This window comes from Lissotriton vulgaris, chromosome 12, assembly GCF_964263255.1.
Source record: "Lissotriton vulgaris chromosome 12, aLisVul1.2, whole genome shotgun sequence".
NCBI classification, from domain to species: domain Eukaryota; kingdom Metazoa; phylum Chordata; class Amphibia; order Caudata; family Salamandridae; genus Lissotriton; species Lissotriton vulgaris.
In genome coordinates, this window is record NC_141700.1 from 554,423,079 (window position 1) to 554,443,602 (window position 20,524).

The 20,524-nt window shown below is 45.1% G+C and overlaps 1 protein-coding gene across 1 annotated transcript in view; it reads right to left on the reverse strand.

The window, feature by feature from the left end:
* Positions 1 to 5,977: 5,977 nt before the first annotated feature.
* PEX11B (peroxisomal biogenesis factor 11 beta) overlaps positions 5,978 to 20,524 on the reverse strand; it is a 93,231-nt gene continuing 78,684 nt past the window's right edge. Inside the window, exons 3-4 of the mRNA XM_086945366.1 lie at positions 16,449 to 16,650; positions 5,978 to 11,665 (exon numbers count right to left, since the gene is read on the reverse strand). Of these exons, the coding sequence (XP_086801492.1) occupies positions 11,290 to 11,665; positions 16,449 to 16,650 (578 nt within the window). The 3' untranslated portion in view covers positions 5,978 to 11,289. The remainder of the gene's footprint in view (positions 11,666 to 16,448; positions 16,651 to 20,524) is intronic.

Sequence of the window (20,524 nt, forward strand, 5' to 3'; positions counted from 1 at the left end):
ACTTTTCTACCACCCCTCTCCATTACACCTTATTTCACAGCTGACCTTGGGTTCCAGCCCCATATCAGCCACCATTCAGTTCCACTTTCATTATTCCCAGTAAAAAACAATAGTAAAATCACCTTTAAACTTGAAACATTGAATATAGCAGTAAATGTAATTAGCATTCATGTTACAGTATGCACCACAATTGTCCTAATCGGCCGGCTTTAGTGCTGGTGCAAAAGTCTTTTTGACCTCTGTTTTTTTACCTCTTTCTCTGTAGATAACTCAACTACCACCCTCCAATAGTGCCCTTCAACTCTCTGTAGCTACTCCCCCTCATGGCCTCCGCCTCAGACTCCCCAACTACCACCCTCCACCAGTGCCCCTCATCTCTTCGTAGCTCCCCCACACCCCATGACCTCCTCCTCAGATTCCCTAACTGCCACCCTCCACCAGCGCCCCTCATCGCTCTGTAGTTCCTCCACCCAGTGACCTCCTCCTCAGATTCCTTCACTGCCACCCTTCACCAGCGCCCCTCATCGCTCCGTAGTTCCCCCACCCCGTGACCTCCTCCTCGGATTCCCTAACTGCCACCCTCCACCAGCGCCCCTCATCGCTCTGTAGTTCCTCCACCCAGTGACCTCCTCCTCAGATTCCTTCACTGCCACCCTTCACCAGCGCCCCTCATCGCTCCGTAGTTCCCCCACCCCGTGACCTCCTCCTCGGATTCCCTAATTGCCACCCTCCACCAGTGCCCCTCATCTCTCTGTGGTTCCCCCCCACCCCATGACCCCCTCATTGGATTCCCTAACTGCCACTTTCCACCAGTGCCTCTCATTTCTCTGTAGCCCCCCCACCGCATGACCTCCTCCTCAGATACCCTCACTGCTCCCTCCAACAGCGCCCCTCATCTCTCTGTAGTTACCCCTACCCCATGACCTCCTCCTCGGATTTCCTCACTGCCACCATCCACCAGTGCCCATCATCTCTCTGTAGTTCTCCCACCCCATGACCACCTCCTCGGCTTCCCTCACTGCTCCCTCCAACAGCACCCCTCATCTCTGTAGTTCCCCCCACCCCATGACCACCTCCTCGGCTTCCCTCACTGCCACCCTACACTAGTGCCCCTCATTTCTCCATAGGCCCCCCCACCCCATGACCTCCTCTTCGGCTTCCCTCACTACCACCCTCCACCAGCGCCCCTCATCTCTCTGTAGCCCCTCTCTCATATCCATTCCATTTGTTATATAACGCTACTCATTAGTGTAGGGTGTCACAGTACTTTACATAACAGCACACATTATACAGAGACAATAAATCAGTCTACGGGGAATGTCACATAAACCAATGAGGATTAGAAGGTGTAGAAATCATGTCATCCACACAGGTGGGCAGTATATTTTACAAGGGTTTGGTCTGGGGAAGCACAAACTCAGGATTGAAAGAGTACTCCAGTGGTTGGGGGTTGGCTTTACTGATAAAAAGGTATAACAGCCCATTCAAACTCTTTTTAGTAACATTAGAATGGAGAAGCTCTAACTCTATCACAACACAAAAAAGCAAAGTTTGTATTCAGTTCTTTGATGACTGTTCATAGGTCACTGTCCTATGTTAGGATAGTAACTTCTGAACTGCAAGTAACACAAGGATATCTGTGACAGAGGTAGTAACCCACTGAGCATTTCCCATAAAATTCAGTTTATCTGCATTTAAAAACTAAGGGTTGCTATGCAGCAGTATCGTAAATCACCAGTTATCTGAACAGTTTTTATTGTTGTTGTACATCAGTGGCAGATTCACTGCGAGGGCCAAGGCTAGGGCCGGACTGGCCATAGAGGGCACCGGGCAATCCCTGGTGTGCCGCACGGGTGGGGGCCTGTTTTGTTACATAGCTGTAAAATCGGCCCTGTACCAAAATCGGCCGAAAATCGCCCCTGGCAAGAGCTCGGCGGCACCTCCAACACCCCCACCCCCCACGAGTGTTTGGGGGGTGGGGGGGCGGCAGCTGAGCACTTTGCCAGGGCCAGTTGTGGTTCCCAGTCCGGCCCTGGCCAAGGCTCATGTTTGAGTGGGCCAAGGCTCATGTTTGGGTGGGCCTGGCCCACCCTCTAGAACCGGGCCTGGCTAACAGGATGTTGCTTGCCACTAATTTCATTAGCAGACAGCACAGCCACTGCTACTAAACCGGGCAACCATCATGCCATGGTATTGCCCATAGTTTATCATTGTTGTACTATTCCAACATGTCCAACAAGTTGGTTCTAGGCGTGATGCCTTGCTGGAACTTTAAAACAGCAATACAGTATGTAAAATGCCACCCAATGTAAGGTCAAGTGTGGGTATTGCAAGCATAGGCCTGCCATGTTTAGGTAACAGCGTGGTTTGTATTTCCACTCTTACTCTTAATTTATCCTCCATATGTTGTTGAGTTGATGTGTGGTTTATTGTGGTTGTGCAAGAATAAGCCAGTGGTGTTTGAATGGATGGAGGAGTGCAAGGATGAGTAATAGAGTTCATTTTGATGATTTACTGGGTGCCTAAACCAATCATTGACTGAATTCATAAGACAGCCTTATTTGCATTGCTAATGCTTGTTGTGACAAATATAACGGAGTTAACAAATTGGCATGATTGGAGCTTGCCTCCCAGTCTGAAACTTTCAGTGTCACCACTTTTCTAGCCTTGTTCTGTTTTTACTTGGATGTAAGGATTATGCAGTATTTGAAGGCTATTCTGTGAGATTCTCGGTTTTGCTATTTGGCTATGCCTCATTTTGCTTCTGCCAAGGATCACGGGTATGGGTTTCCAGCTGCTGTGCCTCAGACGGTCTTCTCGTGGTTTTTAGGGGATTTCCATCTGTTCCTCAGCTTCGAGTGTAGTACCTCTGGCTTCCAAATCCTATTATCAATCAAATAACAGTTCATCTTTACGCAGTAACTCATTCCAAGAACACATTGTTCAAAGTTCTTTGGTGCAGGAAAGGAATGTTTTAGTTCTGAGAGAATCCAAGCTTCAGACAACATTCAAAAGTGAGAAATAACTACTTACCTTAGTAAATAAAAATAATGCAAATCTACATTCTTAACGAAAGCATTGTTAGGGGAGACCTAAGTTTCGTTTGCAAAATGGATCATTTTGTGGCTGTGTATAATTTATTGTGGCCATTATGTCACATAAATGTAAAAGTGTGTTTTTCGATTCGGCACGCCTGCAGGTTGAATGGGAGAGATAGATAAGTCGCCCTCAGGGGCGGCTCTAGGATCATGGCGGCCCTGGGCAGGGAGCGTAGGTAGGGGGCCCCGGAAGAGGGCGTCCGGGCGGGGCGGAGCGTGGAGGCCAGTGAAGAGGGGGGGTCAGGGTGTTTGGAAGTGGAACAGAGCCGGAGGCCGCCAAATCCCTGCCAGGGGCCACCACGCAAATATGTATCCATCCTCAGAGGATTATTATATTAAGGATATATATTGGCGAGGTGGCCCCTGGGGTTTGGTGGCCCTGTGCAGGTGCACAGCTTGCACATGCCTAAGGCCGCCCCTGTCGCCCTCGAAGCTGGAATACCGAGTTCGAGTCTCAACAGGGACGCTCAACATCCTGTGATTCTGGGCAAATCACTTAATCTCCCTGTGCCTAACAAAAATGAATGTGTCCCTCTGTAACATAGCTGGTGCTCATGTAAAGCGCTCAGATACCATCGGGTCAAGTTAGCGTTATATAAAACAAAAACAAAAAACACAAGGTCGATTTCTTCCTTGCGACACCATACGCAAAGCTTCTATCTGAAAAGGTAGAGACTAGGACAGTCTCCTGTTTCTCTGTTACTCTCAAGGCCTCGTTAGGAGTTGAACGGTACCGAGGATAACAGGAATCCTGAGTCTAGAAATATAGGGCCTGATTACGATGATGGTGAGACCATCACTAACAGCCTCTCGGTGGTGGCCCCACCGCCATCACAATGAAGATTCCTGCCTGCCACATTAGGATGGCGGGCGGATGGGTGGCGGTCGCAGAGACCGACTTCCATGGATGTCACAAGCTTAAGGAGCCTGTCGGAGGGTACTTCAATCCCTACAATTGTGGCGGTGCCTGCCATGCACCGCAGAAGGGATTATGATGTCCCTCCCAACTGGCCCTTTTATGGTAGTTTACCTGCCATGAAAGGCTGGTTAAATGGGACATTGGGGCCTGTAGCGGGCCCTCCTTCCACCCTGGCCCTCAGCTATGGGTTGGGGGGGGGCACCAGTGCCTGCCACGTAGTGCAGAAATATGTGTAATGTCTATATTTGGTACTGTGGTGTGTGCTGTAGCCCGCAGCACCCACTGCAATGCAAAATATAGACATAGCGACCGCCGTGGTGGCAGTTGCATCCTAATACCTATGGCAAGACCGCTGGCAATCAGTCGGGCCGTCCATGTACGAAAGGATGGCACATCATAGTGAGGCCCATAGTTTCCAGCAGGTATTCCAGCCATCGTGCAGTAGAATTGAGTCTGCAGGCCCGAAATGTGGAATGCCTTGCAGTTCCAGGAATTACTGGGCCCATTACTGCATGTGATTCCTGAAACCCAGGCAACTATCTCCTGGGCAATTCCACTTATTTTCAGGAGGTGGGATTTGTGAGCAGAGACACAACTGCAGTTAACCAGGAGCAAGTCCACGGCAGTTCACCTCGCAGGCGTGTGAAGTGGTATCTCCTACGGAGTTCAAAATAGGCCAGGTCAATGACACATTTCCTGACCTAGTAGCAAACGTGCTTAGGAAATTACAGCAAATTTGGATGTCCGACTTGTCTCTGGCCTCGGGAATTTCAATCGCTAAATGAGGGTCATAAAAAACTCCTTCAGCCCCCTGTTCCAAAGTGCAGTGTGGACCCAGTTCCTCTGGGAAAGGCCAATCCCTATGCTGGAGCAAGTAACTGACATTCCAAAGGCACAATTTAAAGCTTGGCGATGTCCTCCTGACTTCAAGCACCATGGAATAGAAGGTACTTCTAAAATGGCAGACAGAATAGCCATCCAGTTTTTGACGGAGTAACGGGTTTGCCAAACTCTAAATCAAGCCCTAAATTTTAAATCGTGATGCTAACGTTTATAGGTGGTGGCATGGGGGGGGGGGGGGGGGGGGGGGGATGAGCCTTCTCAGTTTTCACACTAAATTGTGGAATTTCCTACCCCTAAATGGGCACATGCCTGCTCTTGGATCATTTAATATTTAGAAAAGCTTTCAGCCCTTATTCTATTACTAGTTTTTTTGTCTACTGACATGACGATACTGGTGAAAGCGTATTCACTAGGTCAAAGTAAGAAAACTCTTAAATCCGTTTTACTATATTTTTCGTCCTCCTTCTTTTTTGGCGGTTCTCTCTCAGATACAAAATAAATCTCACAATCAAAAATGGAAGACGCAACCACAATACAAATGAAGCCCCTTGCCGCTAGTAGAAAATTCCAAAGTAACGAATCAGTGTGAGTTTGATTTACCAAGAAAAAGAAAAAAAATCTAGTACCTGGCAGGTTTTGACAATTAAAGTGATATCTTTTTTTGAGGGGGGAGGGGGGGAGAAGTTTTTTTTTTTTTTTTTAAGCTGGAGGTGGGTAGTACACCTTCGTTTTCCACAATGGGGAGGGTACCAGGACTTTTTTAAAAACAATTTTACATAGCTTGAAAAAAATACATTTTACCCAAGCAAACAGCAGCCCCTTGACCCACCAAAAGTAGAAGTAACTGAGCTCGACATTGTGGCTTCTTCTCAATAGGTTACATGGACACCAACCTTAAAGCCCACTTGCTTAGATGAAGCCATACATACATCATGCATTCAATGAAGGTGGCGTAGGCGTGGAAAGCAATTTGACATTACCTTAATTGATTTCAAAACTTTTGGTTTTTTTTGTGCTTTTGTAAATGTCTCGGCAACTTTATACAACCGTTGGAAACGTTTCAGATATAGGGAAAGGAAAGCTTTGTTAAAAATCACACCAACAATTTACCACGTGGTCAAGTGGCAATCTGCTTTTATTAAAACGATTTTATATTTACAAGATGTCATTGTACAATATTTACATTAAATTGAATAAAAGCAAATGTGAGCTTGTGGTTTCGAATCAGAACACATTAATGAAATTACAAGTTTTGTGAACATGAACATCTTACAAGAAGCCATAAGAATGACGCACATCGAGGGAGCTAATTTATGGCTTGAGTGCACTACTGACTACTGAACTCTCTTCAGCGAAGAACCAAAATGGCCTACAATTTCGACAGCACTCACATGGGTTCCACCGATGTTCGACAGTCTAGACAACCCGCACACCCAAGGCACACCTCTGCATTGAAAACTCCCAATTAGCAGACAACACCGATCATAATCACAGTTTACATTCAAACACCCCATACAGATCAACACTACTGGGTAAACCTATAGATGGTACTAAACCTCAGATCAGGTGGAAGGGCACACAATGCCACCTACCAGGTCCTGTGGAGGGCAATCAACTGGGAAAACCTACAGAGGATCCTAATCGACCTTATATAGGACAGGTGGAAGATCATACAAGCCCACATACCAGGTCCTATAAAGATCTCTCTATTGGAAAAAAACTATGACCTTGTATCAGTTGAACGCACATAACATGAATAAACTCTCACTTGAATTATAGATGTATAGCATGAGCCTATCGTTATGGTCCAGAAGGTTGCATCTTGGCGCACATAGGACAATGGTTTCTTATCTGGTGTAGAAATTCCTTCCCTTAAAAGTGATTATTTCAATGAAATGTCTTCCAAAGCATGAATACGCCTTTCTCCTCCTCCACAAGCTTCAGGAACAATGCTGATAACTACATGAGCTAAACTAGAAAAACAAAGCTAAGCTATAAGGGTTCAGATACTGGTTTGATTCATCAGTTCCCATTTTTTTGCTCAGTAGTCAGAACTGGAGGTCAAAGCACACTCATTAAAGAGCACAATTGTAATATTCATTACAGGTTTTATACATACAGCTTTAACACAGGTCACTAAATGTGTGCCAAAGTATTTTCCAACAATTTTCTGGAAACACAATTGAGAGGCAAGGGAATTTTTGTTGTTGCAGTGACAGAGCAAGAAGAAAACATCACTTTACCACTGCAGCACAACAAATAGAAAGAATTGTATCACCGCTGTAAGATGGCTACTAATGCTATTCCAGAGCATGACAGTCAAAATTGAAGACTGATTTTACTGCGCTCGAAGTTAGAAACTAATACTACTGGCAAATAAGGCAGCATAAAGACGAACTACGAGCAAGGTAGTAGGCGTGATCTCATCACCACAGAAAGAAAAATCTTAGGGAAATTGTAGGACCACAAAGATATATCGGCGGCAATGCTACTGCAAACGAACCCCGCCTACTGTAAATCTAAAACAGCAGAAGTTCTACGAAAAGAGTGTCCAGTGGAAAAAGAAATATTACCATTATCCACATGATGCTACAAAATGACTGCTGAGTACTGTAAACAAATAAAAACAACAAACAAAACACGTATGTTTCAATTTTGTAATTCAATTTTCATGAAAAACCTCTACACACCTACTGCTTGATAATACTGACAGCCAACACGTAGATCTGCTATAAACCGAGGGTGCAGGGATTCAAGTCTGAAATCCTTGTATGCACCCAAAACTTGCATTGGCGCTGGCACTCTGAAGCCCTGGAGCTTTGCATGCCATCTAATTTTAGATCTTGTGTAGAGAGGTACGAGAACAGAGAGGATGTTACATGCAAGCACACTTCTACTGCCCTAAAGTACAAGTAGTTTTTGCTGAAGAACAACCAGTCACTACTTTCAAACGGCTGCTGTGAGCTACCGCTATGTCCCTTTCTGTGATAGACACACACTATTTTAAAGTAAACATCTGCAGAAATTAATGCACAAAGCATTAAGAACATTAAACTTCTTTTGATGGAGCTGGTTGCGCTACAGCCACTGATCAGTTAATGATATTTCTTTCTCTAGGGGTGGTTTGAATGCGGAACAAGGGACCAAATTAGCTTCTCTACAACTCGGTTTAATGAAAAGATTAGCGCCTCTGCTACTTCTAACACCCCTTGATTTAATTCCCGTAAGTCGCGTCTCGTGGCGACACCGGTTTCCGCCAAGGTAACTACTTTATGAAAAGAACATTGTCTCTGTGAAGGTACTGACCCCTGAAAGAGCATAGATGGGGGCTATCGAAGCAAAAGATGCACAGCCAGAGGTAGCTAGTCCTTATTTAAAAAAATTAATTTAAAAAAAACACAAAAGGAAGAGATTGTTGATGTTAACACATGCAACTCCTTGTCATACATTAAATAGTACTGCTCTTATGAACCCAACCAGTTTGGGCTTTGACAGGAGAGGTGTGGCGTAGCGGCAAAAGCGGCAGACTCTGGAGCGCGGGTTCACAGTTCGATTCCTGCAGCCGGAGGCAGCTCAGCTCTGCATCATGCGACACTGGGCAATAGATCACTTAATCTACCTGACAGCCCCCAATGACTAGATACCCTTAAGGGGATGATACGTTTGCACTTTACAAATAAGGACCAAGGAGAGGTTCTTCCATACACTGTGAATGCGGTGTTACCATCTATTAAGTGAGTAAAAGCCCGCTAGGTCAGGTGGGTCTGCTCTTATGCTTCCACAACAAAGGATCCAGGGGATGGCAAGGTTTCACCACACATCTCAATGGCACAGTGTCTTTTGAGGCTCACCAGGCATTGCTGAAGTCTCCAAGTATTGTTCAATGCATATGTATGGTCGCTACACGTCATCAGAAGACACAGTCTTTCATGGCACCATCTTCGCATCTTATTGAGTGAGGTGGGCAGCACTAAATACTCGGACTGCTTCAACAGAGAGGCAAACTGAGTATACAAATAAGAGTGGATAACACATTCTGGGTCCTTCACAAGAACAGCACAGGAAGACTTCATGCTCCTATCAGTTAAAGTACTCAGCTCACCTTTATCACCGAGAGAAACAAACTCAGGTGCTCTTTGACTGTATCTCTAATGTGAAAGCTCAGGCATCAGCTACAATCAAATCAAATTTGTCCGTCTGAACATGCTCAAGAACCTAAAGCCACTACCTCTAATCAAGCCCCCGAATCATGGAATGATGCCTTTCCATAGACAGATTACAGAATGCTTTTCATATTCTCAATCAGATCTTTGCAGGCAGAGCACACTTTATAATCGTTGATATGAGTATCTTGCTCAAAACAGGGTTTGAACATTTTCCATGATCTGCGACTGGCTTCTTGCGACGTTCTGAAAAGAACTGAAGGGAATCGTTATGGCGTTATGATCCTCAGACACTTTTGCGTACTTTTCCAAATGATCTTGCATCACTTTTTGTTATCGGAGATATTTCCAAGAACAGCTCCTGACAGGAGTGCACGTCCCCAATTTGCATTGGGGGCACTCTTTTTTTGGTGACCAGGCAAAAACAGGGCATGTGATTTCCATTCCAAGTAAATATGGGGTCAGCAGCACATGCACTAACTTGATGAGATATGGCGAAGCAAGATATGCCACAGACACCATCCAATGTAAAGCCCGAGCAGAGCTTTACACAAAGTTCAAAATTCTGTCTATGTGGTCTCTGACTCTTAGGATGGGCCTGAAGAACCCCACACGAGTTGTGCGGTCAACCCATGCGCCTACACTCTCAAGGACCTTCTATGCCTCTTGCAAGGGCAGAGTGCAGAATGCATCAGCACAAACACTGACAGTACAGCTCCTGCTGAAATGTCACTGTCTCTGTTGGAGCGCCTCCTGCCTGCTTTTGGGAAGGGGCTATGGAACCCTTACCTATCAACATGGTTATAGTCTAGGACTACACCCTTCGAGGCGGTGCTCCTTGTGGAGGAGGCACTGAGTGCCCCCTCCACAAGTGCACTCTAGAAGGTGCATTAACTGTGCTGCACTTGTGTTGGTAGAGCACAGTTAGCATAAACCTCCAGTCTTTTTGCCATGTGTCTGTAATAAAGTGTAGTGGCACAGACTAAAGCATTCTCTCTGCAGTCATATCCTCATACAAATAGAGACACCCTTTCTACACACCATGGGGACTAACCGCACACCTGAGTAATAGTGATTAAAAAAGGGGCTGCTCAAATGTTTGTGGACCCTTCTGGAATACCACATTTCTTGAGCTGTCCTGTGCAAGGTGTATAACCCACACGTTTTCACATGAAATCTTCATTTGTGTTATTACGCGCGTATTACTTATTGCAACAGGTAATGTCCCCTCTCCTAGCTGGAGGTGCTGTAGCAATTTAAACATGAAAATACAATGCTCAATGCATTACAGATTTACATTCGAAATTATAGTTTCCACTTTGGCCTGAACTTCAGTAGTAAACTTGATCAAAGCCAGTGCAACCCACCATTAAGTCAAAGCTACAGAAGAAAAAAGGACAGTGGATGCCTTAACAAACCTATCCTAAAATAGGCTTCATATAAGGTGCGTTAAAAATAGCATAAAACTCCAGTATGTAAAAAAGTATTTCTAAAGGTTGGACAAGAAGGGTCTGTGCAGAGCTAAAGCCAAAAACAACCAATTTTCATTTGAAAAGTAATTCTTTAAGTGCTAATCTCTTCATTTTAAGCAAAAGTGCGTTAAGACAAATTCTGCATGCCGTTTTTATTTTCAGTTTGGACATGGCCGTATTGCCTCTAGCCTGGAAAATAGAATTGCTTAGATTAGCTCACAAGGAATAAAAAATTCTTACATTGTGGGTTCTACGGAAATGGAAGATCTTACTGATTTCAATGAAGCCAGGTCTCTTATTAGAAAACAAAGTGTACAACCAAAATTAAGCTGTGACTTTAAGGTGTGCATCACAATTAAAAGTCCTTGGAGACATCCCTGGCAATGCTCCTAATGTGTTTGTATTGGGAACAAACTTTTTTTTAAAAAAGGAACCAACCCACTTTTTCCAAGTGGAACCCATTAACTAACAAAAAAGGGACACAAGACTGAAAATTTCAAGATAGACTAGTGCTACGAAATTAGAAAGCTAAGCTGCTGTTTCCATCTAAACCAAGAACAAGCATCAAATCTGCAAAATGTCCTGGTTTTTAAATGGTTAAACCTGTTCAAAGTCAGTTAGCGTCTACGAAAGAGGGCCACTAGAACTTCTGTGTGCCACCTAAATTTGATCACAGCATAACCCTGTAGATGTTCAGATATCTTAAAATGAACATCAGCTTTCTAGGCAATCAACATTTCTTTGAATCACAGATCCTCCGACTGGCTTAGAATCCACTGGGCGCAGTGCATTCCTCACGGTTTAAGCTTAAGCCAAGGATGAACGATAGAGAGAATAGACAGCACAGATGACGTGAGGCCACAGAGTCCAACGAAGCCTGGGTTTGTCCGGTAGAGTCCCAACTTGTCCAGAGGAATGAAGATGTCGCAGGTATTCTTCAGCACATCCAGGAGTAGTGGGGGATTACTCCTCAGGACATGGATAAGCAGTAGCAACTGCATCCGCAGTCTCCGCTCCAGGGGCTGGATATGTGCTTCAGTTTCTTCCATGCCTCCATTCTCCATCACAAAGCTGCCCTTAGGATGCTGGCCAGCTGCCTCACGCTCCATCAGGAGTCTGATTTCATAGGCGTCGCGGCACAGGTTCATGATCAGTGCAAAGAGGTAATACCTGCAGGTTGAAGAATAAACAGACAATTGATGCACCAGAATTACCAGCAGTTAGTAATACAACATATGCCCACAAAATCCACTAGGAGATCTTTGAAATACATTTCATGGCTTAATCACAGCAGAAGCAGAACCCTTGGATGTGTAGGTATCTATAGGAAAGGTACATTAACGATGATTTTAATTAAAAGTCCAGAATACAGGTTTAATCTCATGTCAGCACTGCTTTCTGTGTGTACCAAAGTCAGCCACCTTGAAGTTATTTAAAAGTTAATTGATATAATCTAGTTCACAGACTTTGAGAGAAGAACTTGTTTAAGAGGCCCTGTTTCAGTGCTATGCCAAGTAAAAACAGATGTGGAAAACAGAATATCAAGTCATTTTATGAAGCATATCAGTCAGAACTTGAAGTTTAAGACGCCAGAGGTTAAACAAATACCTGACAATTGCCTGCATTTAAAGATGTGCTTGACTAACATACTGAGGAAACCATTGTGGGATTCTGTGAACACAGAAAGGTGCTTTCTGTTACAACACAGCCAGGAAATGTAAAGCATACAGTTTCTCTAGTGGTTAAAGGGTTGTCAACCCTTGACAATCCTGTGTGACCCAGAGCAAGCCACTCCGGGTTCATTCACAGTATGGCGGCCAACTTGCTAGGCTGGCAGAGAAGCTGGTCTCTACCACCTGGTTGGTGGATAGTTCAGCCCCTTCAAAGATGTCCACCTGCCTGTTGACTATCTCTATGCATTCAAAACATATGATCGGTGCTGCGGATGCGCTAAAAGTAGAGCTGAATACAGAACAGCCAAGTTAGGTTGGCCGAACTTGTCAATCACTTTTTTGTTTTACTGAAACAAAGCCTCAAAATAGAGTTTGCTGTAGTAAAAAAAAAAAAAAAAAAAAAAGAAAAAACAGACTTGTTGCTCAGCAAGTTGACTCCCTGTACTAGAGGACCTCCGTTTGTTTTCCCCGGCCAGATCCGCTATGCTTCCTGTGGCAGACTCTGCCTGAAAAATATGTGACCGTTGCCCCATCCCAATACAGCACAGGTGACCGCTTCTATGACCTGGAGGTTCCAAGGTTGCCGGTCCTTCAGGTCAAGGATTTCCAAAGGTAGACCTTCAGAAACCTTGTAGTTCCCCAAACTGTAATTGAGGAACCTCGAGTCCAGCTGGGTCGGAGGACAGGTCCTCAAATCTGAATGAACCCTCTATTGCCTTGTGCCTCCGTGCTTCAGACACTAGGGCCACACCCTTTGTAATCCCCTGGAGGCCCCAGCTTTGGCATGAAGGCACAGACCTATGCAAATGACGGAACACATGTGACCCAGGACACACGCCATAGCGAAGACGTGAGCGCACGTGTGAACACTTAGCAACACACAGCGCTTCCTCCCATGGAGGATCCAGACCACTTTGCCAACATGCAGCAAGTCGCTTTTCAGTTACAGGCAGACTGGCACTCCAATAACTAACTGCCGACCTGCCTTTAAGAGCAGGCTCGAATTTTTGCACCGCAACTTAGAACACAATTTTTTTTTATTTTTTTTTTTTTGGTGTGTTTTTTACACAACATGGGCCACTCTGCCTGGCTTTACTGAGAAAGTCTGGACCGGCTCAGACAGAGATAGTACATCGTTTTAGGCAATATGGTTGCAACCTGCTTTTTTAAAATAGCTAAATTGGGAACAGAGCCGGAACTCTTCGTTAACTTACTGATTTGTTTTTTTCAGTGGCAAATATAAAGGAGGAATCATCTTAGATAGAGTCCAGGGCTGGATAGAGGAAAATGAGATCTTGAGCACTCTGCAGGCCGGTTTTAGGATGAGTATTTCGACTTTGGACCAGATATTTATACTCCAGGTACTGTACTGGAAAACAGTGTGGAGGGTGGCAGCCTCTGCCTCATCTTTGTTGACTTGCGGTCAAGATTTGATCTGGTCACGAGGGATAAGCTGTGGAGTGTACTGCTCGATCTGGGTCTACCAATTTATTTATTGGATGGGTTAATCAGGCTTCATATTGGCTCCTATGCACAAGTTAGGTGCTGGAAGCACGGCGAACTGTCAGATCGCTTCCCGGTGAAAAGGGGGGTGCGCCAGGGGTGTGTCCTGGCCCCTACCCTATTCTGTCTATATATAAATGGGCTTATAGACCACCTTCTTGGAGTTAAGGATACCGATGCCCCGAGGCTAGCTTCAGGTAGGGTGCCTGCATTGATGTTCGCGGACGACACTTTGCTGTTCAAAACATCAACGTGCATCCAACGAACCCAAGACGGCTTTGCTGATTTTTGTGCAACAAGAGGGCTAGAGATAAATTTAGCTAAAACTAAATTTATGATTTTTAATCCCCCCAGGCAGACTCGCCCAAACCCACTTCTGGATGGAATTCCACTTGAGCGGGTAAAGACCTTTGAGTACTTAGGCATTACTCTCACAGAATATCTCGACTGGGATACCCAGTTAGCAAAGGCTGCCGTTAGGTTAACTCAAGTGGTTGGGGGGATTTCGAAAGTGCACATAGTATCTGAATTTAAGCCAGCTGCCCCGGTTATAGAAATTTACAAACTACAGGCCAGAGCGGCCTCTATGTACTGGGCGGAACTCTGGGGACATCAAAGGCCATCCAACCTCATGAAGGTAGAACATACGTTTATGAGGAACTTACTGGGCCTTCCAGTTAGTACACAGCTAGTGCCTCTACGTATGGACCTGGGGCTACTCCCTATTGAGGAGGAAGTAGCATTACAGCCACTGACGTATTGGAGAAGATTATGGTCAGTGCCTGAATTAGCCTCCTATAAAAATGAATTTCGGGAGGTCTGGGCTGTACTGAGAACAAAGAAAACCCTGTGGCTAACACATATTAAGGTAATTAGCACTAGGATTGGCCTACCCGAGCTTTGGGAAACACCTGATGTAACTTGCCCAGCGTTATCCAGGGCAGATTTGGTTCGACACTTCAGGCAATATAATCTACTGTCTCTTCATGTGAGCCCTTCAGTGGGAAGACTAACAACTGAGTTTCTGCAAGTAAAAGTAGATTTTAAAAAGGAGGAGTTTTTAGACTTGATTCATCCTCCACTGGCGAGGAAATTGTATATGCAATTTAGGATTGGCAGTCTCCCGCTCAGGGCATTCACCAGTAAATGGGACAGTGTGGAGAATACTGATTGCCCAGCTTGTATATAAAACCCTGAAGATGAAATTCATGTTCTTTTTTTTGCCCTGCCTATCAGGCCACACGTAAATGTTGGTTGATACCAATTTGTAGAAACTTAGATTTCAGACAGTGTGCCCAAGCTTTTAGAGTCCTAAAGTACGACACCCTCCCTCTATTTTCTTTGCAGTTTCTCGTTTTTTAAATGGTATGTGGCACAGACGCAGGAAATTTCTTCAATGACTCAATTGATAACTGGTTACTGTACAAAATGTAGGATTCGATAAATACTTCATGTTTAATTTGTTTTTATGACGTGTTGAATCACGCTATAGTTTTATCTTTGTGAAGAATGTGTACTTTGATGACTTGGACCGATTTTGTATTGTACATATGTTATTTAATCTTTTTATCGTGTGTCATGTATGTATTTTGTCTGCACTTTTATGTTCCGCTGTGACCGAAATAAAGTTATCGATGATGATAAAGGAGGAAACTTTCATTAAAGGAATTTCGACACCCTGCAGTTTCTAAATTTCCCACCCGACAAGAGGGTCTCATTTGATGAGAGAGCACGTCCCACCCAAAAGTGGCCCATTTTTTATGTTGACCGACGTCAGGTTTTGCTTAGAACTTGCATAAATATAAACACAGAACACAAAATGCAAGTCGAGAAAGAATTTACTTCCAAGACTCAAAGCACGAAACAATGTAGTCTGCTAGTTCGCGGTTTGCTTTGACAACAGAATGTGCATCACCTCCAGTTTTAAATGTTCTTCAATGAGTAGTTATGGTTTTCATACTTCATGCCTGAGGTCTGTGTATTTTATACTATTTTCGTGTATATGAATTCTGCTTGAAGGTAGACACATACATTCATTAGCCTTAACAAGAACATTTTCGGATCTCACTTGAAAGTAGGAGCACGCGGAGTTATGAAAAACTGAATTTTTTCCTAACTTGCACTCCCCAACACGGAGTTGGCGAGCGCAAGCAAGGAAAATCCACTGCTAGACCACCTCCTAGCGAGATTTCTCAAACGGGCGGTCTTGGAAGGTTGCGACCGCTCGCGTTGGAAAAACCATTCATTCACGTTGAGGAAACTGACGCCCGAGTAGAAAATGTACTCGAGCAGCAGAAAGAAGCAACTCCCTCTACGACTGTGCATGGTGCTGTTCACACAGATTTTCCAGCATGGGTCAAACACCTGGCGCTAAAATTCAGAGCGAACGGCAGTACCAACCGCACTCCACCGTGGTGGAGTTTCTTGGTCACTTCGCGGAGTTACCTCTGCAAACTCCGCCCAGGCCTACTTGAAAGCCTCTCACCACCACTCCTAAAAGTCATATGGTGCCACTTTATTTTTGGAATACTGTTCCCCTGAAAAGTGACTGCCTCTAGAAAAGTATAAATTGTCTCTATTAATTTACGTGTCCACCACATCTGTCACCATCCAACCGGGGCCACATCGCTCCAGTCATAAGGTCCAAGCAAGCTGAAGAGTACACAGCATGATGGTAGAATGCTGGAACTTAAGTCTGATCTACAGCTTCAAAAAACAAATTAATATACCCCAGGGTTTGCACCCTGTTCGGAAACTGAACCGAGCATGCGCCGTACCTGAAGGACCGCTGACTCCACTTGTCCTGGTCCATATCGGATGCCAGGCCAGACTTCCCCAGCCAGAGGATGTTGTCGCAGGCGAAGTACATGGCACGGTTGAGATTGCTGACAGTTATGCAGAACCGCAGGACGATGTCCGAAAGGTGGATGGCACGCTTAGCAGACTCCAAAGCATCCACAGAGTTGCCCAGTCTGAACACTAAAAAAATTCCAAGTATAAAATGTGCATTAAGTAGAAGACAGAGTGGTGAAAAGCTAATCAATAAAACAGCATGTCCACTCATGAAGGAGTTGCTGTTGTTCGTTCAATGAACACACAAGACAAACCATAATGCAAAGTATTTTTTCTACGAGAAACAGCAACAAGTAAAGAGACTTAAATATTGATCAGGTACCCTAGAAATAAGGCTCTTCAAATTACAATACAATATCTAAGAAGAAAATGAATCTACAAGAACTCTTTATAAACTAAGGCGCTGTAGATTAATTTTCTTTTTAGATATTGTTTTTTAATTACAATGTGTTTCTATATTGTTTTGCTTCTTTTTATTCCATCATGTGTTTTGATTTTTATATGTAAAGCTAAAATAAAATATTTTAGATAAATATTTTCAATGTAACTTCGACTGCTTGTGTCCTTTCACCAAACTAGGAATAAACCATGGCTTACGCAACCTCATACTGCTGCTGTATGCTGGACCTATGGCCCAACTGCGAGTGAATGGTAGGTAGGCCTGGGTGGTAAATTCCGTTCCGCTCGCGGAATTTGGGTAATTTCGTGTTCCGTGGAGAACGCAAATTTGCCCAAAATTCTGCGTTCAGCAACTTCATGAAATGTTTTGCTTGTTCGCGTTCTCAAAATGCGTGTTCGCAAGATATTTCCCCCCAAGCAAGCATACAGCGATTGCGAACAGTAAAAAAGCATCGCGAACAAGCAATTCCGCGTGGAATTTCTGCATGTTCGTGAAGATTTTTTATTGTTTCGCAGAGATTTGCGTAACGCGATTACGCAAATTCCACCCACTCCTAATGGTAGGCCTTCCATGTGACTAGAGGAACACCCTTGTTTTTTGTTATCGCCTTGGACACTTTGGTCCAGCACTTGCAGGAGTGTTGCATACATAGACGGCTCCAGTTTTGAAATAGTCCACTTCTAACATCCATGTATGCGGATGACATCTTATTTGTCCGAGATCCACCAACACATCATCCACCCATCATACGTGAAATAATACGCTATGGACACCTCTCCAGCCTAGCCATAAACTGGGGTAAATAAGAGCTTTCTGCTTACGGAGTTTACTGTCCCCTGTTATCTAGAGTTCCCACTTGTGCTGGTGCACAGATTCCCCCAAATATTTGGGTATCGTTCTGCACAGACATAGGACTGAATTTATACCTCAGAACTATGGCCCTGCCCTTGACAAACTCACCTCCCAAGTGGACCGATGGATTAAATTATAGTGGTCTGTAGCAGGGTGGATTGCTAGAATTAAAATGGTGGTACTCCCACGCTTCCTATATCTTTTTAAAAATATACCTATTGCATTGACCAACAATTTTTTTGGCCACCCTGTGTACCCTCCTAATAAGCTATATAGGGTGGGCAGATGCGTGAGAATTCGATGGGAGACACTGACCCTTCCATACAATCGCAGCAGCTTTTGTGTTCGGTATTTCCAACTTTACTATTTAGTGGCACAATGCCACTTTGCCTACTATTAGTACCACCAAGACGCCAGACTCCCCTACCTGAACCCAGAGTGACTCCCCTTGTCCTCACCTCTGCCCATGAATCTCCCACACAATTCTACAGATATATAAACCCTCTCTACGGTCTTACAGCGCACTTTGATAGCTCATCAGCTCCACACAATGGGAGATCTCTTTACGAATGGCAGGGTCTCCGTGATACCTACCCCCACTCCCCCGGGAGGCCTCGCCATGGATAAATCTGTCTTTCACTACCTGCACAGTGCCCTGCGCACCACCTACCCAAATGCCCTAGAGAGCCTGCTGATTCTCCACCCCCCCCCAGCCCCCCCCCCCCCACTGACTTTCAGATAGTGGAAGATTGGTTCCCAGGTATATCACTCCTGCCTGGCGCGGAGGACAGCAGGACCAAAAAAGTCCAAAGCTGCCTGCTAACATGACTTGAGTCACTCCCTACCAGACAACACCTGGCATTACTGCTGTACGCAGACCAAATTGGTCTCTAACAATCACAGACACAAGTTGCTCCATTATAAGTATTTGCACTACACGGACACTACACGGACACCACATCCAAGGCCCTAGGAAGGTTAGATCCTGCGAGGTCACATCAGTGTCCCAAAGGGCCAGCTGACCATGCCAATTCTGTACACGTAGCATGGAACTGTACTGTCATTGATGAATTCTGAGGGGCTGTTTTTGCAGTAATCTCCACCCTGACTGAACATACGATAGATCCAGATTCTGGGGTATATCAAGCCATTGAGTCCAGCACGGAGACGCTTCACTGCCATAGCTCTGTTACTGGCTAAGCCGCAATGAGCCCTTGGTTGGGGCAGAAGCAGGGTCCCCACTACCAGTGGCTCCCTGAAGGGCTTGATATTCTTTGATACTACCAGCGAAATATACCCAAGGATATTCGGCTACCTATCCGTGAATATTTATTGACTTTAGAATCTGAAGACCCTGATGATGACGCTGATTGGAATTAATAACCCATACCGTTTATCGATCTGTAGTACACTGCCTGTTGACCTGCATATATGTATGGGCTTCCCCTTATTGATCACTGTTTTTCAGCCTCAGTATCAATGTTCCTCCCCACTTACGTCTCCGTTTGACTGCTGTATTCTCCCCTTCATGCAAATTATGCTAGTTTCTCACTTAATGGTGTGGACGTAAGTGTACATCTATGTTCTGTGCAGCATGGTTTTCATCTTTGAAAATCGATAAGTTAAAAAAATAAAAATAAGACTGCTTGTGGCCTCGCTGAAAAACAATATCAGATACTGGTTGCATCTATGTGGGCAGCCATTATGGAGGCAAGCCAGCATGGTCCCGAGTGTCTGTCTTCAAGCTCCTGCAACCTACATGGTAGCCCACCCACCAACACTACTACATTGGCGAAGAGGAGCCAGATTCCTCATTATGGAGCCGAGCTACATCCAGGGCACAAGACAACATTGTAAAAGTGACTACCCCTAGCGCCACCCACCACACAGACAATTTACCTGTGACCGGTTCCCGAACAGTCAAGGCCCTTTCAGAACCAGACCTACACATGGAGTTCCCATTTTGCTCTGCTCCCCTTCTCTCTGCTCACTCTCACACCCACTCTCTTGCTTGCTCAAACTCTGTCCCGCTCAAACTCTGTCCCGCTCAAACTCTGTCCCGCTCAAACTCTTTCTTTCGCTCATGTCTCGTTCCCATTTTGCACCTCATTTTTTGTGCCTCTTTTTCGTACCTCGACCATTTTCTGCCTCTTGGTGTGACTTTTCCCTATTAGCCTCTCTGCTCTGTTTGTGTCCTATGTCCCCCTGCCGGTACAAAAGGGGTTGGTGATGGACGGAGCTTCTGAATCAATCAGACACTCACACCCAGTCAAGAGATCTGGGTTTAATCCATCATCATTCTTTAGCTCAGTCTGCCACCCAGGTTCAGACATGGCTATATGCAAATCAGTCTGACCCTGTGCCTCATGGGAACAGTGCAGCCCGAACTGCCAAGCCATGTCTTCCCTGGACCAGAAACAAGCTTCCGAGGACCGGTTTCTGGCATTCCAGCCTTCTTGCTTGAATCCAGTGGCAAAGTGAGCAAGGGACTCACGTCTGAGTATACCCTGCCACACTTATGGCGGCCAAAAGCGGTACAAAAGGGGTTGGTGATGGACGGAGCTTCTGAATCAATCAGACACTCACACCTAGTCAAGTGATCTGGGTTTAATCCATCACCGTTCTTTACCCCACTCTGCCACCCCAGTTCAGACATGGCTATATGCAAATCAGTCTGACCCTGTGCCTCATGGGAACAGTGCAGCCCGAACTGCCAAGCCATGCCTTCCCTGGACCGGAAACAAGCTT